Source organism: Empidonax traillii, unplaced genomic scaffold (genome assembly GCF_003031625.1).
Source record: "Empidonax traillii isolate 1590-97213 ecotype Southwest subspecies unplaced genomic scaffold, ASM303162v1 scaffold44:size1908036, whole genome shotgun sequence".
Lineage (NCBI taxonomy): Eukaryota > Metazoa > Chordata > Aves > Passeriformes > Tyrannidae > Empidonax > Empidonax traillii.
In genome coordinates, this window is record NW_020955237.1 from 1,283,999 (window position 1) to 1,306,376 (window position 22,378).

The 22,378-nt window shown below is 36.6% G+C and overlaps 1 protein-coding gene across 2 annotated transcripts in view; it reads left to right on the forward strand.

The window, feature by feature from the left end:
* NUP155 (nucleoporin 155) overlaps positions 1 to 19,322 on the forward strand; it is a 30,215-nt gene extending 10,893 nt beyond the window's left edge. The window contains exons 15-36 of one of the 2 annotated variants that reach the window (XM_027878705.1): positions 370 to 464; positions 2,101 to 2,189; positions 3,460 to 3,522; positions 4,527 to 4,586; positions 4,703 to 4,853; positions 5,657 to 5,723; positions 6,553 to 6,671; positions 6,861 to 6,964; positions 8,195 to 8,328; positions 9,972 to 10,163; positions 10,802 to 10,940; positions 11,606 to 11,741; positions 12,162 to 12,315; positions 12,573 to 12,677; positions 12,788 to 12,942; positions 13,448 to 13,577; positions 13,841 to 13,954; positions 14,423 to 14,543; positions 15,423 to 15,533; positions 16,438 to 16,574; positions 17,233 to 17,333; positions 18,551 to 19,322. In XM_027878705.1, the coding sequence (XP_027734506.1) occupies positions 370 to 464; positions 2,101 to 2,189; positions 3,460 to 3,522; positions 4,527 to 4,586; positions 4,703 to 4,853; positions 5,657 to 5,723; positions 6,553 to 6,671; positions 6,861 to 6,964; positions 8,195 to 8,328; positions 9,972 to 10,163; positions 10,802 to 10,940; positions 11,606 to 11,741; positions 12,162 to 12,315; positions 12,573 to 12,677; positions 12,788 to 12,942; positions 13,448 to 13,577; positions 13,841 to 13,954; positions 14,423 to 14,543; positions 15,423 to 15,533; positions 16,438 to 16,574; positions 17,233 to 17,333; positions 18,551 to 18,689 (2,616 nt within the window). In that variant the 3' untranslated portion in view covers positions 18,690 to 19,322. The remainder of the gene's footprint in view (positions 1 to 369; positions 465 to 2,100; positions 2,190 to 3,459; positions 3,523 to 4,526; positions 4,587 to 4,702; positions 4,854 to 5,656; positions 5,724 to 6,552; positions 6,672 to 6,860; positions 6,965 to 8,194; positions 8,329 to 9,971; positions 10,164 to 10,801; positions 10,941 to 11,605; positions 11,742 to 12,161; positions 12,316 to 12,572; positions 12,678 to 12,787; positions 12,943 to 13,447; positions 13,578 to 13,840; positions 13,955 to 14,422; positions 14,544 to 15,422; positions 15,534 to 16,437; positions 16,575 to 17,232; positions 17,334 to 18,550) is intronic. The other variant, XM_027878706.1, reaches the window with a different exon arrangement.
* Positions 19,323 to 22,378: the final 3,056 nt, after the last annotated feature.

Here is a 22,378-nt window from a genome sequence, read left to right on the forward strand (position 1 = left end):
CAAATAGAGTAACTTCTCCTTTTCTATTGTCCACATAAAGCTGAATTGCATAATGAGAAATAACTTCTCACTTTATGGTATCTAAAAATGAAAGTTTCCCTGCAATTCTTATATGTCTTGCATGCACAAGTGTAATGCAGTTCTTAATTTAGGAGAGAATCGTTCATCTAAGAGAAAGGGCAGAAGAGTTTCTAAAAAAGTTGAATTCTTACCACAATAAGGGTTTTTTACATTTTAAGGCCAGTAGAAATGTGTATAGTTGGTTTTGTTTAAGTAAACAACAAGTTTAGTTACTGAGCAATTCTATCTTCTATACACTTGTTATCAACTTGATATAAGACACCACACTAACAGTATAATATGCTCTAGGAGGATCAGGCCTGTGCCACTTGCCTTATTTTGGCCTGTTCTAATGCTGCATACGATAGAGAAGTATCTGCCTGGGCTACTCGAGCATTCTTCAGGTAAGTTTCAATTCTGTTCGTCGTTCTGAATATAACGCTCAGGATCACTACAGCCACTTGTACAGGATTTTTACCCTACTGCCTCAGTGAGTCTAGTTTTAAAAGGAGCATAGATTGTTAAATCTGGTAGAATTTGCTTTTGCACTAATTTAGGGTTCATCACAAAGTAAGCTTCCTGTAATGGCAATTTCTTGTTAGTTCGCCTCTTGGATGTTTGTGTTCCACTTGCAGAGGAGACTGTTGAAAATGTTGTTTAGTCTGCTTGAAATGCACTTTACATATATTTCACAGTATCCCAGTTCACGGAGGTGCAGAGTGTAGTAGTATCTTAAATGAGACCAACCCAGGCAGCAGGAAAAAGAAAAGATTTTTTAACTTTATAGGGGTTCAGGTGGTAATTTGCTGCTGTTCAGGGCCTAGTAGTGCTTTGTTGGTTGGTTGGTTGGTTGGTTTGGTTTGGGGTTTTTTTGGTGGTGGTTGTCCTTTTTTTTGTGGGGTGGGAAGATGTTTGGTTCGGGGTGGTTTTTATTGTTGGTTCTTTGACAGGGGAGTCAATTATTGTTCAGGGTTTGCTTTTGGGGGGGCATTTTTTGTCAGCTTGGTTCAGGTTCTTTTTCAATACAATTTGGGTGACAAAGTATGGGCTTCCATTCTGGAGGATGAATTTGTAATCCATGTATCTTAAGTACTCATTACCCTTGGTATGGTACAGATATGAGTATTTTCATTTGATGCCCTCAGTCAAGTTGGTGTATTTATAGGGTCACAGTATGTTTTGGGTTGGAAAGGGCCTTAAAGATCATCTAGTTCCAACCCGCCTGCCATTGGCAGGGATGCCGCCCACTAAATCACGTTGCTTAGGGCTCCATCCAGCCTGGCTTTGACCCCTTCCAGGAGTGGGATATCCACAACTGGCCAACAGGTTCCAGTACCTGACCTCCATATTTCTTCCCAATACCTAAACTAAGTATCTCCCATCTTTTAGTTTAAAACCATTCCCCCTTGTCTTACCAGTATTTATTCTCGTAAAAAAAATGCCCCATATTGTGGATCTCTTGGCTGTCCTCACAGGGTGTGTATCCAGGAGAAAAAAAAAAAAAGGCATTTTTGGTGATATATAGCTGTTAAGAGTGTTGATAAAATGTGCAGCTTTGAGTGTTACATTTCCAAAAACCTGCTTGTTCCTTGCCAAAACTTTTGCAGATGTTAAAGTCAGTCAGCTATTTTCAGTAGGGTATGAATAGTTCATTAAATACAATTTCATTACAAAACCTGTGAAAAAATGTGGATGATAACTCTGGAGAGGAGGCTGTTAGCAAGGGGAGATGTAGCAAAGTGCTTGTGTAACACTGTAGGAAAGAGTTGAATAGAAATTGTTTGTGGATGATAGAAAGGTAAGCATGGGTCATTTCAGCTATGCCCTTCTTTCCACTTTCCTGTAGAAGCAAACCTTGAAAAGATACTAAAGCATCAGCCTGATTTTGAGAATTCGTAAATTTATCTTTAAGACTATGCTTGAATTTTTATTCCCTGTTTTAAAAGAAATCCAAAATTACTGTTAATTCTCCAAGGCATGAGAATTAAATGGGCTGTGTATGACATGTTAGGAATTTTTGGTTTTGCATGTAAACTTTAGGTATGGTGGAGAAGCACAAATGAGATTTCCATCAGCTCTGCCTCCTCCAAGCAACGTTGGACCTATTCTGGGTTCTCCTGTTTCCTCCGGTACGTAGCAAGCATTTCATGGTTTTGGACAGATTTTTTTCTTCTCTAAATATGTGTTTTGTTTTCTCACAAGTACCTGTGTTCTTTTTGTCTGAAATAGACTTTGTTTTTTCATTCACAGTTTGGTTAATGACAGGAGTTTTTTCCATTTCTCTGGAGTGATTTTTGTGCTCAGTGAGGGGGTCATATTATCTCAAACTGGTCTCCACATTGCATATAATCTGTTAAGACACTGTGCAGAAGATACATATCTATTGCTGCCAGAGTCATTGCAGCAACCAGAAAACAACTTACCAATAGTGTAGTTCAAACTTTACAAAGCATAGTTGGTTGCAGTGTATCATCCTGCGGTGTCACTGTCATACCTCGGCAGATACTGTTTATGAGAAAGGAGGAATTTTGATCAGGAAGTAAGCTAGTTGTTTGGAGTGACTTGTCCTTCTCAATGCTCTAGCTTCAAGATTTGGTTTCTGGTTCAGTCTTCAGTCCCTCCTACTAATGAGTAAAGTACCTATTGTTTCTCCTCAGAACTTTATGCTTATTGGAGTGGAGGCCTTTTTGTATTCTCAGATTCACTTAAAGTTCTACAGTTGCTTTGGAAAGTGTCCCTGAGGGATTTTGAAAACAAAATTCACAATGATGAATTTGAAACTCTGAATTACTGAATTAATTATTATTTTTTATCAAGGACTTCTTAATGTAGAAGATCCTCTACCCTTATCTGGCATGTGGCATTCAGTTTTACACAACAGACTTGGGAAGTAAACTTGTTTGCCTGGAATGCAAGGAAGTACCATTTTATTACCATTTTTGACATATATTCAAATTCCTAGGTATTGGAGAAAGATGTGCTGAACTGGGATGAAGTTTCGGAAAAACAGTTGACCATGTTTTTCAGAATTCTTAAATGCTATTAAAGCACTAAGAAGAATGGCTGTTTTTAATGGATCAATGGTATCACTTTCCAAACCTTATGGTGTGGAACAGTAGCAATGTGGGCAGGAGCTGAGGCAAGGCATAAAAATGGAAAATTAAATCTGAGTTGGAGAGAACCACAGCTATAGGGAGGGAGAACAGGTGCTAGAAGGAGACTGAGAGTGAAAGTAAGGTGTGGGGGAAATGACAGGAATCTCTTTAATCAATAAAGGGATTCATTTTACAAGTAAATGTATTTTTCCCAAGTCTAAATGTTTGGATATTTTTATCATATTCTGTCATATATGCCTCTTTCAAACATAGTATCAAAGCACGTGTTTCCATTTTGCTTCAGTAACAGGTCCAGGTGGAAGATGGCACCATTCTTCTGCTACTACTTTTTCGGTTTGCTCAAAGGGTAGAGAATTGTCATGTGAAATTAAGATTCTGATATTGTGGATGTCCCATGTGGTGGGTCAGAAGTGCTGACAGAAATTCATTAAAACGCCTCATAATTTTGCATGTGACACTTCATTGCAATAACAGTAGCATTTAAAGGCCAGGCACCTTTAACTTGGTTCCATCTTTTTCCCACTGTTGAAAGTCTAGTCATGCATTTGCATGCTGCTTTTCTGCAAATTTGTGCTTTGCTTAGCACACATAATGTGCCCTGAGAATGCATTGGCACCATGTTATCATCTGTGCTGTTGTGTATTGCCAGGTTGAGAGAACTGTAGTGAATTAGGCAAGAATAGTTTTATAAAAGCCAAACTTTCTTTTTCTGTGGTAGATCACCTTACTTGCTGATGGGACATAGACATTTTTGTTCATGTACAGTTTTATTTGATGATGACACACATTCCTCATATTTTGGGGACTTAAGTTAGGTATTCAGACTTAAGTTGCAGGAAGGTTGAGTATTCACAGCTGGATTCGAGGCTGTGGACAGTCTCAGCCTTAGTGTTGCTGTAGCGTTTGTCTGTTTGCCCTATGTAAAAATGAAGGGTAATAATATCAGTGTCTTTCAACTGAGTGCTCAGAAGGTGAAGTTGATATTATTTCAAAAGATGTAAATGACTGAAGGCGAGTGCTTTAAGAGTATATGCCCATATCAGTAATGGTAGCAGTCAGAAGTTGAGGAACAACAAAAAGTATGTGAACAGTATTGCGTTCAATGCAGAGAACAGAAGGAGTGCAATAAACACATAAATGCTGGGAAAAAATGCCTAATAACTGCTTTTGAAGGAACTGTATCCATTTGGAATTCACTTGTGAAGTGTTGGTGGATAAGAAATTAGTGCAATTTGATACTAAACTATAAAAAAAAATGCTGCTTTTGCACAGGTACTTTGTGGGTTAGATTTTGGATTATTTTTTGGATTGTTTTTAGGAAACTCATCTTTATTTCTTTTCCCTTTTTAGGTACCCCTTTGACTGTTGATAGTCCATATCCTACTTCTAGCTTTTTGACATCGGGACAAGGTAACAACTTTTCCCTTTTTGGAGAAACAGTTGTTTTTTTATTTGGTTTGGTTTGGTGGTTTTTTTGGGTTTTTATTGACATTCAAATGAGTAATATTTACCTATTTTTACCCAAGGTTTCCAACCTCCTGCTATGTCAACTCCCATATTTCCTGCTGGGAATTCCGTGTCTCACCCTGGTACATCTGTTAGCGGAATGATGGGTCCTGAGATAGTATTTTCTGGAAGACACAACGGCATCTGCATATACTTTGCTCGTATTATAGGGTGAGGTGCTTGTGTAAAAAGGGATCCTGTCACTCAATTTGTTTCATAGCTTTTCTTTCCAGTAATGCTTGTTGGATGTTGAATTCTGTTTTAATATAATTCAAATTGAAAATCAGTTAAGTGCATTTTTATGTTTTGTTATGAAATACCTGTTGATATAATACGTTATCTTTGCAGCCCTTTTAGTAATAATACATTCAGTGAATGCCTAGGGCTGGAAGGTTGCCTAGACATTGCCCCTGCAATCTAATACATAAGCACAAGTTTTGAAACTGCAGTTCTGTTCTTCAAATTTATGAGCTGTGTGTTTTAAACTCACCCTAAAGGATGAAACATAATTGCAGAAGGACTTACAGGATCAAAATTCTGCTTCAAGTAGTTTCTAAGAATCTCTAAAAGGAATGCTCAAGTCAGGGTAATGAAGCACGGCTAAAGAAGATTCTGCTACCTGGATGTTGAGTCCTAAACACCTCAAGCAAGAACAGAGCTCTGCATGCTGATTAAGAAAGAAAGTTTCGTTACAACACTTGTTTATTTGCTCTGTATTTCCAGGGAATAATATTGACCTGTAGTTAAAATATTTGAAAGTGTCAAATTTTAAAATTTGGGATTTGGTAATTATTTATATCTGTACTATTCACACTTTTATAACAGTTATGTTTTTGAATGTTTAGTTTTCATCCAAATGAAATCCTTTATTTTAGACTTTGAAGTAAAAAGCATTACCATTTCTTTCTTAAGAGATTGCAAAAATACTTGCTTAAATTACTTGGCTTTTAATACAGAGCTATTTTGTGTTGCAGAAATATTTGGGATGGCAGTATAGTTGTGGAGAGAGTTTTCAAGAGTGGCAATCGAGAAGTTGTTGCAGTATGTAAAAGATTATTCTGTGTTCTAAAGAGTTCCTTATGGTATTTGTCTGAAGACCTTTTTAATTTCTGAGGTCTCTTCAAACTTAGATGTCTTTCTGAGCTATTATTTTGAATGTTTCTTTTAAGAAACCTAAATAATTTTATTTCTACTGTTAGTAGATAATGACTGGTTTTCTCCATGTTTATTCATGGCTCTTCCTTCATACCCCCATAGGGTTTCTGCATGCCCCCTCCAGACAAATGCTAAAAATAAAATACTTTAGGTAGTTGGGATAGTCTTTGCTGTTACGGAAATTATATGCAGCTGTGGAAAAAATATCCATGGTTTTTCTGACTAACACCTTGCTGTTTACCCTTTTGTCCATTATCAAAATAACAAAATCTTTTCTGGCTGTGGCTGTTAATAGAATCCTGAACTGAGTAATTTCAGCACTGCAGATTAACTGCTACATGAGCTTTCCTCCTCCTACCTCCTAAGGTAGGGACTCTGGAAGACCTTGGCAGTTATGCTGTGTCTTAGCAATGCTCAGCATTGTTCTAGTTTAGAGTTGGAAATAGTAAAGTGTAACTGATTTAGTTTTCAGAGGGGCAAAGGAAATAGCATCTTATACTATATATCTTCAGAGGACTCCTATCCCTTCACATGTGTGCCCCCTTAATGAATGTGGTATAATGTTGTGTTCTTCTAGTCATCTGTTATTATTAAACTATTTATTTGTTGTACCCTCTTATTTGTCTTTTTAGTTGGTGTTAGCTTAAAATTGAAAATTTTTGGAAAAAAGTGTGAAAACCCAGTTTTCTGTAAAGAAGTTTGCTTTCTTTTGCAGATAGAGAGCAGTGTTCCTTCCCGTGTGCTGGAATGTGTGCTACAAGAACTAAAAGGTTTGCAAGAATTTCTGGATAGGAATTCACAGTTTGCTACAGTAGGAGCCCTTGGAAACCCAAGGTATTATTAATTGTGGTAAATTTACTGGTGGTATTTAATGTCCAGCTTTTGAAAAACTGCCGTGCCTGTGTTGAGTAAAAGTGTTTTTATGGTCTCCAACTTCAATTATTCAGATGCTGAAAATGAGTTGTTAAATTCATCTTTCACAGATTCAGTGGTTTTTGTGTTTTGGTTTTTTTTGAATTGCAGTTTCAGCACACCAGCCAATCTCCAGCAGAGACTCCTGGGTTTTATGCGGCCTGATGGTGGAAGTTCTCAGCAGGTCCAGCAAGAACTTCAGAGGAAATATCATGGTATGTAATTACTTCTGAACAGGAAGTGGGAGGGAGTGGTGCACTTGGGTGTTGTCTTTCTCACTTTTCTTGTGAGATAAGCAAAATAAAAAGGCCTTTTTTCCACAGAAATTTTGCATTAAACGATATGCTGGGTTTTCTGCACATGTACCTGTCTTCTTTTTCTTCTTTGTAATGTTCCCCGTAATTTGTAAGATTATTTTATCTCCTCACTATGGTATTTAGTAGCTGCACAGCCATTTATATTTTCAGGATAGCAATTGCTAAGCAGTTAGTTTATCAGACAAGTGAGCACAGTGTCTTATTAAAAAGAAATACTTCAGTGCAAGTTGCCAAAAGTAAAGTCACTGAAATGTCTACAAAACTTTGTTTAGAAATATGAGGTGTGTCACACAGCCCGTTTGAATTCATGTCCTCCTATAGCGCAACTTTTGCCCAGCACTTTCAGGCAAATTGGGAAGTGTTGCTGCAGTGTATGTGAAATGGAAGATGGTCTGTGTGAGTATAATCCTGGGTTTTCAATGGTGCAAATGTAATTTTTTTAAATTCATTATATAGGATTTGGTAGACATTTAATAATTTTATTTTTCATTTTTATTCTTTACAAAGCTCATAAACTTTTTTGGATTGCTAAATGACACTGTATTTATTGTTTCCTCATATATAAACTGTAAGCACTCAAAAGTACAGACATAAATTGTTACAGTTATGTTCCACCCATGTTGTAAATATGAATACATTATCCTTTTGTTAATATATCTTAACTGATTTAAATGTTACTAGTTTTTGGATTAGTTATTGCTTTAAAGACAGTGCAGACAGGGTTGACCACATCTGTTATTGTAATTGTTCTCTCTACAAGTAAATACAGGTACTCAGATAAAAAGGGAATATGTATGAATTTATTTTAATTTCTTTTATGTTCATCACATACATTTATAATAGCTATTTTCAGAAAAATAGGCAAAAATTTAAGAATGGTGTGTAAATATAGTGTGTTCACAGGAAAACATAAAAAAGTATTCCTCCTGTGCTGTGTGGTTTGAAGTAAATGTTAACAGATGGCATTTCTTAGGGGAAATATTAACATTGCACTTATCTCCCAAGAGAGCTAGACAGCATTAAAAAAAAAATCAAAATTTTAAGACTGTTGCTGTAAAACCTCAGAAAGTTACACACTAATTTGAAACATGTAGACCAGTTATTTGCTGACAATCTCTGCTTTTTCAGCTGAGGCACAGCTAACTGAGAAGACTTCACTTCAAGGCATCCAACAGCTTGTTCGCAAAACCTGCCAGGCATTGGCTTTGTGGAAGTTACTGTGTGAGCACCAATTCAGTGTTGCTGTAGGTGAGCTTCAGAAGGTAAGATCTGGATCATATAATTTTCATTTGTTTTTACTAATCCCCTAAATTTCCTTTACTACCTAAGTTATTCCCAAATAAATATTACATTATTCGGGTTGCAAGTGTTAAAGAGTCTGACATCTAGTATTGACCTGATCACGCAATTTTATGAAACTGAAAGTGTCACTAAAAATAAATTATGTTTTACTTAAAGTAGTGGTTAATAATGAGTCTGGTTGTATAAATTACTGTGTTTTCACCTAAGCACATCTGGAAAATGCTGAAAAGGGTAGACCAATGTTTTCCAGCCAAGTGGAATTCACTCTTTGCCTTAGTCTTGGTGGAAGTTGGAGGGCAATAGGGTAGTAGAGTCTTTGCACTGCTGTGTAGGTAGGGTTCCAGAATGTACCACAGAATAGCTGAGATTGGAAGGAATCACTGAAAATTGTCTGTCCCCTCTGCAGGGAGGGGGGAATAATCTAGTTGACCCTCAAAGCAGGGTCATCTAGAGCAAGTTGCCCAGGACTGTGTCCAGTAAGGGTTTTTATATCTCCAAAGGTGGAAACTCCACAGTGTCTTGGGGCAACCTGTTCCAGTGCTGAACCACCTTTAGAGTAAAAAAGATTTATATTCAAGTATAATTTCCTTTACTTCAGCTTTTGACCACTGTGTAGTGTCCTGTTTACTGAGCGCCACTGAGAAATGTCTGGCTCTGATTCTTTACACCTTTACAAAAATATTAGTAAGATGCCCTGAACCTCCAAGGCTAAACAATGCCAGTTCCTTCAGCCTCTCCTGGTTTGTAAAGATGGAAACTTGCTAATGTCAAAGTTGCATCCAACTCTTGAGAAAGCTATTAATTAGAATACTAGGCATTCTGTCCCAGGACTTGATAGGAAAACAGAAGTTGTGTTCTTTTTTCATAGAAAGAATAATTTTAAAATCTCACAGGTGCATAGAAGCTATTATTCTTCACACTGTTGTATTGAAGAACTTTGGGCAGCTTTTATCTTGTGTTGGATAGAGTTAACTGTGTAACAATTCTACCATTTTCCTCTGTCTTCAGTAGATTTAGAGGTTTTATAATTTTATTACACTGTTAGTGATCATCTATTGACACTACATAGACACTACTAGCAACTCTATGTGAGCAAATATTCCTAATAAATAAAAAACTAGTAACCTTCAATGTAATTTATATTTAAGAGCATAAAGCGTGCAGACCTTGAATTTTTCAAAATCCTCCTTTTGTTGCGTCTGTCATTTTCTTTATCTATGACAATAAGATGGTTTCCATTCTTAAAAACTATGACATACTCATTTTATAGGGTGTGCATCCTGACAGTGCCCTGTGAAGTAAGGGGAACTACTAGTTCAATTCTTGCTTGCAGAGATCTGAAACAGAGGTGACATGTAGTGAAGATGGCAGAGGAAGTCTGCAGAGGAGTCCTTAGGCATCCAGTGCTTTCATTGATAGGCCTTTCTTGATTCTTTCCATTTTGCTATATAATGTGTGTTTTAAATAATATATTTCTGTGGTGCGCACTTCAGTCATTGGAGTTCTGTATGTTTTTAATTACTGGAAACAATTAATTTTGCTGCTGTTCCAACAGAAAAAAGTAAAATACTTGGTAAACTGATAATAATCTGTCTATCTTCAGGAACTTCAAGAACAGCTAAAGATTACTGCTTTTAAAGACTTGGTGATTAGAGACAGAGAGTTGACTGGAGCGCTCATTGCTTCTCTCATAAATTGTTACATCAGAGATAACGCTGCTGTGGATGGCATCATTGCCCATTTGCAAGATATCTGTCCTCTTCTTTATAGCACTGATGATGCTGTGTGTTCCAAGGTAAGTGCAATTCCAGATTTTACAGCACCAAAACACAACTTTAGAACATGTTCACATGAGGTAAGTTGGACAGCTGGTAAGTCATTACGCTCAAGTAGTTTCAGAAGCACAAAAAACAATGAAAGCAAAAAGTCATGGGCGTATTTGTGTCTTTCAGTTAAATAATGCTGAACATTACATGAAAATTATTTGAAGCATTTGCAGTTATTTATAATGTTCACAGAGTCTCTACTTCTAATCTGATGTGTATCTGTCTTCCTTATATTGATAAAATGTTTTCTTATTTCAGTTTTAATTCAGCATAGAGTCCTGGGTTTTGTCCATTGCGTAGTTAAACAGAATTTGTAACACATAATTGTGTTTAAGGCCTTTGGTCTTGAAAGGTTTTCAAATAAACTTGAAGTAAGGAACCGGTAAGAAAAGAATGGGGAATCACTTGGTTAGGCCTTCAGCCCTTCTCTCTGCTGCCGTTGTAGTCTTTCTGCTGGAAACTTAGTGACCAGAGTGTGCTTTCAAGAGGATGATGTTTCTACTGTTTCAGCTTTAAATTGTGGAATAATACCTCATTTACAGTATCCATGGTCCATTCAACATGTGCTTTTGTGAATAATTTCCATTTTCCTATGACTTGTCTCTAGGCAAATGAACTTCTTCAGCGCTCTCGACAGGCTCAGAGCAAAATGGAAAAAGAGAAGATGCTGAGAGAGTCACTGAAAGAGTATCAGAAGATCAGCAACCAAGTAGATCTTGCTAATGTTTGTGCACAATATAGGCAGGGTAAGAGACAGTCACTAATTGTGTTCTCTAAAATAGTTTCTGTAGTGTCCTTTCATACCATCTTCTTTTCTGTTTGTTTTGTTTATTAACTTTCAACTCATTTTACCATAAGCAGTAATTATTAACTCTTAGAATTAAAATGTGCCAGCCTGTCTTTTTGAAACCTTTCTGGAGTTTCAACCAACCAAAAAAAAATTCTGTATTAAATATTCCCATGTCATTATTTAATAATGCAGTGTCCATTTGTTTCATATACGGTTACAATATTTTTAGGTAAATTGTTGGGCTGTATGTAAGCAGATGGTTTCGGGTAAGGTTTTATACCAAATAAGCATTTGGAAAGATAGTTCTGAATTCTGTTCAGTGCAGTAGAAGCTAGTACATCATTTAAATATAGATGTACCTGTTGTGTAACAGTCAAGATTTGGGGCTCGGTATAGTGTTAACACATTGTGCAGGACATTCTGAAGTAACTTGGTATCTACGTTCAAACTGGCATATAAATCACACAGCTTGAGTACGAGTGTAAACCTTTATATGATCCAGAACAGAGTGAATAGTGTTTATTTTTTCTTGCTTGCTAAAATGATAAGTGCTTGATGTCACCATTTTGTCATAGATTTACTACAATAATGAACAGTGATATTTGTTTTGATTTTTCCTAGTGCGTTTCTATGAGGGAGTAGTAGAACTCTGTCTTACAGCTGCTGAGAAGAAAGATCCCCAAGGTCTGGGCCTTCATTTCTATAAAAATGGAGAACCAGAAGAGGATGTTGTTGGACTCCAAGCTTTTCAAGAGAGGCAAGTTTTCAAGATGATTTATTATCATTATATGGGGTGCTTTGCTTCAAGTGACTGGAAACGGAGCTCTTTTAGGGAAGTTATGTAGGGTAATAACAAACAATCATTTTATGATAAGGGACACAATATAAATGTTTTTACCCAGTGTGCTCCTCTTGGTTGTTATTAATACGGCACCAGTTTATTATGGAACAACAATTAACATGATAGACGCAGAAAATATTGTGATCAGAACATTACAGAAATACTTGTTAGCAATATGAATGAGAATAAACTAGATTGTGTCAACTGTCTTACAATGATCTATGACCTTTTGCAATATTAATAACTGTCTTCAAAGTCATACAACAGCACTTGAGAATAATCTTTCACAGACAGTTGCAATGAAAATTATGAGACTTTTCTTTTGCTCTGTTACAGATTGAACAGCTACAAGTGTATCACTGACACTCTTCAAGAGTTAGTGAATCAAAGTAAAGCTGCTCCTCAGTCTCCCAGTGTACCCAAAAAGCCAGGTCCTCCAGTGCTGTCATCTGACCCCAATATGCTAAGCAATGAAGAAGCAGGGCACCATGTAAGAAACTCACAAAAAAGTCATGGCTGCACTCCAGAAAATAGTGTGATTTGAAGTGATATAGAATTTATTACTTTAATAAAATTATAGATTGGTTCAAAGTGAAGATTTGTCATGAATTGGCTTCTGTATCTAGAGAATATGTAGAAACAATGACACGCAAATAACATGTACTGAGGTATTGTCACATAGGAATTCAGTGCTTAATGTAAGGTAACCACATGTGGAGTAACAGCTTTGGCCTTTCTCTCCCATAGTTCGAACAAATGCTAAAGCTGGCTCAGCGTTCAACAGATGAGCTCTTCAGTATTGCACTTTACAACTGGTTGATACAAGCTGACTTGGCGGACAAGCTGTTACAGGTGAGCTCATCTACAGACAACAGACTAGAAGAGTTAATTGCGATAATGCTGGTGCTTCAAAGAAACAAGGAAGAGCAAGAGTATACATGTTATCTCTATGACTTCTGCAGGTTACTGCCCCCTTTTTGGAACCTTACCTGGTACGGATGACCAAGATTGACCAAAACAAAGTTCGCTATATGGATTTACTGTGGAGATACTTTGAGAAGAACAGAAATTTTAGTAGTGCTGCTAGAGTCTTGGCTAAGTTGGCTGACTTGCATAGGTATGGATTATGTGCAGTCTATTGCATATAATAAGGTAACTAGGTAAAAATCAAACAACCTAAAATCAAGACCTTATGTGTAGATAAATTAAGAAAAGGCCAAGGACAAGAACATGCCAATGCCCAAGGAGGTTTTCTAAAAAAAATTAAATTAATAGAATATATTAGTTTTGAATCCAGACAGTTATTGGAAAGGAATCGTTATGTTTATTTTATGTATTATACTTCAGTTTGCAATGTATTTCATATTGTAGGTACCATATATTAAGTGATCATTGCTTATGCAGATTTTTGTAATGCAATAGTTTAACTGGAGCAATGAGTTAAGAAATACATTAGAACTGAGCCTGTAGCAAAGGTGGGGTTACATGGATGGATCATGTCCTGCTTGATTTAGTAAAATCAGGAAAAGCCACATGCTAATTGTCAGGGTCCAGTTAAAATATAACTAATCCTCATATAATTGTGTTAAGTACCTATCTTGTTTTGAATGTTTGTTTTGCAGCACAGAAATTTCTCTTCAACAGCGTCTTGAGTACATTGCACGTGCCATTTTGAGTGCCAAAAGCTCCACGGCCGTATCCTCTATAGCTGCAGATGGTGAATTCCTACATGAACTAGAAGAGAAAATGGAAGTAAGAAAAAGAAAAATCTAAGCTGCACTGTAAATGTATTTTTTCAGTTTGTCTCATTGGCACATGACATTTTTATTACCACTTCTGATTTCTGTGCTGTCTTCCTGACATGGCAAAGTTATGCAGTTGAAAGATGATATGATAGTAGACTCAATGGTGTAAGACAGTAACATTTTGCATTTAAATAAATTAAAGTTTATTCTGAGTGTATTCTTAAACTCTGAATAAATTCTTGAAATACTGTATTTTCCATTTTAAACAAGGTTGCAGGGATCCAGCTTCAAATACAGGAAACATTACAGCGTCAGTATTCCCATCATTCTTCAGTCCAAGATGCAATCTCCCAACTTGATGCTGAGCTGATGGATATAACAAAGGTGACTGAAATTTCCCTGTGTTAAAATTTAGTTTATCATATTTTGGGAGGAAAAAGTGTTTTGCAAAGAATGATCCTGTGCTGACTAGTAGAACTAATAGACAGTTTAGCATTCCTGGTCTCGGAATGTCTGTTACCCTACACTGTCGTTTTCTGTACTTCTATAGTCTTTCAGTCTTCAGTACCTTCTTTTCTTTCACATGTTCATCTTCTTTATTAAGTCTCTTAGATTTCTTCATTTGTTGGTAAAATCATTGAAAAATTAACAGTTTTAATTTTACCTTCATATAAAATTTGGGATTATATTTAAACAGTGAAACTAAATGCAGCAAAATAAATTTAGTGATTGACAAGAATTACGTAAGTTGAGCTTTGGCTAGTCTAATGTCTAACACACAAGGAACAGCTGACTTTCACAATTTTTTTTTAATTCTAAATGAAATGTAAAGCCTGGTATTTTTTCTTACAGCTTTATGGAGAATTTGCTGACCCTTTTAAGCTCTCGGAGTGCAAGCTTGCAATTATACATTGTGCGGGTCATTCTGACCCAATCTTGGTGCAAACTCTCTGGCAAGAAATCATTGAAAAAGGTAGGTCTTAGTGGACTAGGAGTGGTACAAGCTAGAACTATAGGAAAGTGGTACAGTTATAGTTTTTAAGACTGAGTGTGCTGTTACTGTTATACTGTCCAAGGAAATGCATCTTTTCTGGAGTATTCTGTAATATATTTCTTTAGTATAGTTAACTTGTAATTAATTAATGTTATTGCCTTTGGTTTGTGTGCCTAAGGGACAGAAAAGTGATATTTTTTCATATGTGCTCGAGTATATTGTGCATAAGACTTGAATAACCACACTGCAGGTAACATTTCAAAAGTTGTTTCATCCCATGATACCATTATATGTGGACTTCAGAATACGTGTGAAATTCTGTCTGAAGATTTCACTTTTAAGAAATTATAATGAAAATGTTGTGTAAATTAAATGTTAAAATGTAAATAAATTTATGATGACAAAAATCAAAAAATCATCAGAGAATTCTGCATGCATAATGTTGACAGGAGTGGAAATGTCAGGGTTCTGTTCATTTATAAAGAAACAGAGTAGTAGACACAGCTCTGCAAGCTTGGCCACTTAGCTGTGATGATCCTTTACCATGAGTTAGTAATTCACTCTGTTTGGTTGGTTTGGGTTTTTTCCCCCTTAAATATTGGACTCAAGTTTGCCCTTGTGCAAACAGCATCAATAGGGTTTTGAGGGAAAAGCTTTGTGGTAGTGGATTTGTTCTGGGGTTTGGGGGTGTGTTTTTGTTTGGTTGTGTTTTAAGTAGACTTGCACGGAACTTCAATGAAACATAAACCTCTGTGAATATCCACTAGAAAAAGTTGTATTTTCACTTCCATGTGCTTATTTTGCATTTACAATAGTCTTTTCCAAAGTTCTTTCTAGATGTTTTCTTTCCACTTTCAGAATTGAGCGACAGTGTATCTCTGAGCCCCGCTGACAGAATGCAAGCACTTTGCCTGAAGCTGACATTGCTCGGAAAGATATATGCTGGCACACCTCGTTACTTTCCTTTAGGTAAGTTGTTTAGCCTGCATACTAAATAAGCATACATGTCACGTGAATGGGTCTCAGCTTTCTTTTTAACCTTTTAACAAAGTTTTAAGCTAAGAAATTTCTGTCCTTTTTTAATCCTAAAAGAAACAGGAAGTAAATGAAGTTTAGATGGCAGCAGCATTTTATATGGCTGTGCAGATCCCACTTTAGAAAGTAGTAAAGTTTATTTCTGTCAAAGTGCAACATAAAAATGTGTGTTTATGTATAAAATTAGATTTTAGGCAACCACGTGTATCTACTGTGTCTTGAAATATCTGCTGCTGTCTGAAGGGGCCAGATTTTGAAAACAGAATTCAGAAAATTTCTGGATCCTTTTCGGAGTTTCTGCTTTTGAGATCCTCATGTGCTTTGACAACTTGGTATTTTATAAAAACCTGGAAAATGTATTGCTCAGCACTGAGTCTTCTTTTATGATACTAAAATACTGTGCGAAAACATTCAGTATGCACATTTAGTGCTAATCAATACATTGTTAATTGTTATTGATACTAAAACCTGATAAAAGCTCCAATAGTGTTGCTGGCTGTTCTAGCAAATGTAATGGTAGTACTTGTTTTGTGCTGAAACAAAAAGTAATGAATTTTACTTGACAGTATAGTTGCATAGCAAAATTGTCCTTCATGTGAGTAGTCCCTGCCATGCTTTGCTGATAGATGCTAATACCATCTTTGGAGGTAGTTACATTTTGTGTAGCCTTCCCTCAGTGTGGACTGGGGGAACCTGTTCTATGGGCTTGACAGGAGAAAGGTACCAACTGTGTGGAAGAAAGAAAAATTAACCTTGAATAAATGACTTAAATGCCTTTCTTTGCTACACTCCCATTAACAAGTTGGAATCTAAATATTCCCTTTTTTTTGTTCTCCAGATTTTTTAGTCCAGTTTCTAGAACAACAGGTCTGCTCTTTGAACTGGGATGTAGGTTTTGTAACATATACGATGCAAGAAATAGGAGTGTCATTGCCAAGGCTGCTTGAAGTATATGACCAGCTGTTTAAAGCACGGGTAAGGAAAAAAAATAAAAACTCTGCTTTCAACTACTATCAAGGTCTGTCTTTAGTGGGAAACATAAAGTAGTGTAAGGTGGAATATAGTAAAATATCATGTTTATAGTTTTGCTTTCTTTATTCAAAGACTCAAGGCTGCATTTTCCCCTCCCTGTTGGTTTTATTCATTTTAGTCCTAGCTTGAGGAAATTTCTTAGTTCTTTTACTCCCTCTAGAGCAGATTTAGGATAAAATAAAATTCTTACATTGCAGAAGGAGCAGCATCTATGGAATATATTAATTTTGTTTCCTAATAATGATTAAAATTTGCTGTATTACTGCATCTTGTCAGATCCATTGATGCAATAAACAAAGAATTGATTAGCTTCTTTTTATCCAGATTCCTAGGAATCCTGAACTTCCTATAATCTGTTACATTACAGGCTGTTTAATAATGGAAAACTGAGTTAAACTTATGTATGTCTTAGTACTTAAATTAAAATATTACTTTAATACAGATATAATGTAGATTAAGATAAAATTCCCATTTATCTTACGTTTTTGATACAATGAATAAACAATTGCTGCAGCTGGCACTTTGCATAGACACCACACACGTTTTTTTATATGTGTGTCCTTACCATTCGTCCTTAATATTTTGGATTTTTGTTTTTTAGGACCCATATTGGAATAGAATGAAAAAACCTTTACACCTCTTAGAAAGTATTCATGTATTACTATCAGGATATGTACAAGATCCAAGCAGAGTAGCTCTGAGGTAAGAAGGGCAACTGTATCCTAATAAAAAGTGAAAGATACAAAAAAACCCTAAAGTACTACACTTCATTATTCCCCAAAGTTTTTCTTCTTTTCTTTTGGGTGAATTTGGTATTTTATTCCTAGCAGTGATTACTGACATTGGCACTCTTTGTTCAAAGCCGTTTGTTAGAAACTTTTAGGGTTCTCCATATAAACTACAACAAAGTTACTTTTCTTCACTTCACTAAATATCCATGAGGAATTGAGAGGATTATTTTGTAAATTTTTGGCAACATACTTCAAGGAGTAGTATGGAAAAATTTGAGGCAATGTGGGAAAAGTGGGGGGAAAATTAGAATCAAGCATTTTGTGACAAAAAACTAAACTTTTTCGTGTTGAAATTCTAGAAGCTCTGAGTTATTCTGGAAAGGAGAAGACTAAACATTGGGTTAGATATTTCCAAATTGTTTTTAAGAGGTTGATGATGAATCAGTCTCCAAGACTAAAATTCAGCTTAGTTAACACCAGGAAAAAATTTGGATGTAATATCGGAAAAAGGTTCCAATGAAAAAATGTCTAAGTACTTGAATAAGTTGCCTGTATATCATCTCTAGCTTTGACAATTTTTATTTGAATTGGCAAACTTCAATTCAAGCTTCAGTCAGAGCTATCTTGTCTCAAAAATTAAGAGCAGAACTAGCCAAAGTCTTTATAACTCTTCTAAACATAAATATTTCTTGTTCTTTTGAAAATATACATGTAAATATCCCCTGTTCATATACAGTTTGCCTGTATCTTTTCTTACTTGATCAGTCTTCTGTGATTTGCCAGTTGAAATACAGTGATTTATTAGAATACCTAAATTGTAATTTGATTCTAATTTATTTAAATTGCTACCTAAATTAATAACTTATACATTGACTGTATTCATATCTAAAGTAGTATCTAAATATTAAATATTTGCATTGCTATTAACTGTTCCGTGTTTTATAGTTTATATTTAATAGCCGATAAGTAGTAATGGTTGATATATTTTCCCATTATGTCTTAGTCACAAGCATTAGATTTCAAAAATAATTTTTTCTAATAAATAGTTGAAAACTAAAAGCAGCTGACAGATATCTTCCTCGTATGTTATTCCATTAAAACTCAAAGAATGCTCACTTTCTATTTCAGATGAATTCTAATATACAGGATTAAAAAGGAGCTTGTTATTATTCTGTGTTTTCTTTACAGGCGGCAATTCACAAACGTTTGCTTGGATGCTGTCAGTTGTTACCTGGTTGAACTTCAGTCTATGAGCCCGACACTAATGGTTCAGACAACTATTGGGAATTTTAAATCTCTACAGGCCAAGTTAGAACGACTTCCCTGATTGCCTAATGCAGTAACAGAACCATTAGTGCAGGCAATGTGAACTGCACTGAATCTCTGAAAGAACAAATCCTCAGAAAAAAATCCTGAGGAAGCTGTTACTCCTGCTGCAGTTTTCTATTATGTATTCATGCTATTCTAAAGGTATCTACAAATTGTAGAATGTAAATGTGACAAACGGAGTTTCTTTTACTTTTACTACTACCATTTTTTTAACAAGAGAAAGCTTTTTTTAATGTTGAAATAAAATACATTGTGTGACCTTTGCCTTGGGGATTAAGAATATTTAGAAAACGTTTTTATTTTACTTGAAGTAATGAGGAAAATCAGGATGAAAAATATACTTGATAGCTGTTTTAGAATTATCAAAACAAGAAATCGCAACTGCAGAGTCAGGTTGTAAATGTAGTCATACAAAGGAGTAATAACAGAATCATAACTACAATAACAAAGATAATCATTATTTCATAACTATCACTTTAAATGCCTCTCTAAATAGAATGTTTGGGATGAAGTTGCAGAAATTGGCAATCTAATTTGTATTGATAGTGAAAGAACAGTATTAAAAGTTAATCAAATTATTTTCCCTATTCCATTTTAATAAAATGTTGTGTCTGTTAAAATCAAATAAAGAAGTCATGAACTGACTTCTGTCTACTTTCCTTATACACAAACACCAAATTGTGTATGTTCCTAGATTCCCTGCCTGTGACCTGCTGCGTATGCTCCTTTGGATGCAGCCCAGGACATGTTTGGCTTTCTGGGCTGTGAGTGCACATGGCTGGGTCATGTCCAGCCTCTCATCCACCACCACCCCAAAGTCCTTCTCTGCAGAGCTCCCAATCTGTTCATCCCTCAACCTGTGTTCATACTGGGGGTTGCTCTGACCCATGTGCAACGCCTTGCACTTGGCCTTGTTAAGCCTTGTGAGATTCTCATGATCCCGGTTCTCAAGGTTGTCCAGGCCCCTCTGGATGGCATTCTGTCCTTCAGGTGTGTCAACAGCACCACTCACCTCATATTTGCTGAGGGTGCACTCACTCCCTTTATCCTTGTCATCGCTGAAGTATTAAATAACACCAGTCTCAATGCAGACCCCTGAGGGACATCTCTTGTCACTGATGTTCATTGGAACTCTGAGCCATTGACCATTACCCTCTGGGTGCAACATTCAACCATTTCTTACCCATCTCACAGCCCACCCATCAAATCCATCTCTCCAATTTAGAGAGAAGGCTGCTGTGGGGGACCATGTCAAAGGCTTTACAGAAATCCAGATGAATGACATCTGCAGCCCTTCCTTTGTCCACTGATGTTGTCACTCCATCACAGAAGGTCACTGGGTTGATCAGGCGGGACTTGCCCTTGGTGAAGTTGTACTGGCTGTCCAGAATCCCCTCCTTGTCTTCTATGTGCCTTAACACAGCTTCAGGGAGGATCTGTTTTGTGATCTTCCCAGGCACAGAGGTGAGGCTGAGGCTGACAGCTACTGAGCCTCAGTAGAAAGCTGAGGCTTTTTACTTTCTGATTAGAAAGTAAAAAGAATCATCCTTTCTACTCTTTTTAAAGATGGGAACAATGTTTCCCTTTTTCCAGTGCCTAGGACTTCCCCTGACGGCCATAACTCTTAAAATATCATGCAGAGTGACTTGGGAACTACAGCCAATTCCCTCAGGACTCTGTGATGCATCTTGTCTGTTCACATACCTGTAGAATCCCTTTCTATTATTCTTTGCATCCTTTGACAAGATTCAGTTCCAGCTTCTCCTTGGCCTTCCTCACCTCATCCCTACACAGCTGTACTTCATCTCTGTACTCTTCCCAGGTGCTCTGTCCTAGTTTCCACTGACCCTGCATTTGCTTCCCTTTAGTCTTACCACCAGTTCCCTACTCTGTCATGCTGGTTTCTTGCCTTCCTTGCCCAATTTCTTGCTTCTGGGGACTGCTAGCTCTTGTGCTTTACGAAAGACAAAAAAAACCATTAGCAGAGGATGGTTTTAATCTATTGATCTCTGGGTTATGGGCTCAGCACACTTTCACTGCAGTGCTCTGTTCCTCCAAGTGCCTCTAGAGGACATGAGACCCTCACCAAAGGACCTTGAGTCCAGACAAGGGGAATGAAAAGTGCTGGAGAATGTGGGCATCAATCCCTCTGCTCCTCACATGATAAATGGGTGTTTTCTGCAAGATCTGATTACTCTATTTTACTTAGAGTACATTTCTTTCACTCTGAACTACCAGATACATTCTGATGATTTTAGGCCAAAGAATGCACTCAGGGAAATAATATATAAATTAAAATGCATATCTTTTTTACCTCTTTAGATCAAAATAAATGTGAAATATTACTATTAGCTCTTCTCCTTTCAAAGTAATTAAATAGAGGAAATCCTGTGTGTCCTGGGAAAAAGATTTGTATCTTTCCATATAAAATATACTGTCTTTAGATATTAGAAGTTACTTTCTCCTAATAGCTATGTTTCACAACAAGAGATTTATGGATTTACCCTGGTCTTGTTAGTGCAGTTCATTTCATACAAGTGATGTCAAAGTCTTGCCTGATGTATTTGACTAAATTTCAATATTTACATGAAAGTTATTCTGTAATCTGTATAAGCAGATTTCTATTCTCATCTGGAGAAATAGCTGAGGAGTTGGGAACAGGCACAGGTCACAGACTGAAGGTTCAACTCTTCTGTTGTTTTTTTTTTTTTCTCTAGTTAACAGAATAAGGGTGCCTCTGGCAATATTACAAGTTTATCAAAGTAAGAGTATTTCAAAGTGTATCACAAGTTACCTCTGATATTTTTCACATGACAGGAGGTAATTGCAGTGTGGATGTTACCTTTCATTTTCATAACACTTGCTCATCTCTCTGATGGAGAAAGGGTAGGTTCTGTTTCCCATTTTAAATCTGGAGGGATGTGGTAAACTAAGACCAGAGGAGAGGGGTGAGTTAATGCGTTAGATGAAATAAATAGTGACAATTAGAGGTAAGTAACAGACTAACATGAACGAGTTGTCATTAACAATATTATCAACAAATGTATCATTACTTTTATTGGACTGTTTCCTTCTGCATCAGTGTTACTAATTCTCAGTCAAGACTGTGACTAAGGAAAGGTAGCGGAAGGTAGAAACGAGGCAGTTTGAAAGAATAGTGGCTTTAAGGGAATCCAGTGCATTTCTTTAAGGTGATGAAACATAGTGACCACTCACACAACTTGTATTTCACCTTGTCATGGTTTTAACATCAGCTGGCAAGTAAGTATCAACCACTTGCTCATTACTACACCCCCCAGTCTTTATAGGATCACAGAATGCTTTGTGTTGAAGGGGACCTTAGAGGTCAAGTAGTTCAACCTTCCAGCCATGGGCAGGGACATCTTCAACTAGACCAGGTTTCTCAAAGACCCATCCAACCTGGTGTTGAATGTTTCCAGTGATGGAGCAGCCATAACTCCCCTGGGTAACCTGTACCAGTGCCTCCCCACCCTCAAAGAATTTCTTTGTGACACCTAATCTAAAATTTTTCTCTTTTTGTTTGAAACCGTTCCCCCTCGTCCTATCATTATCCACCCTTGTAAAAAGTCCCTCCTTTTTTTTAAGCCCTTGTCTATTACTGAAAGGCCACAATGAGTTCTCTCCAGAGCCTTCTCCAGGCTGGACAACCCCAGTCTGTCTTCATAG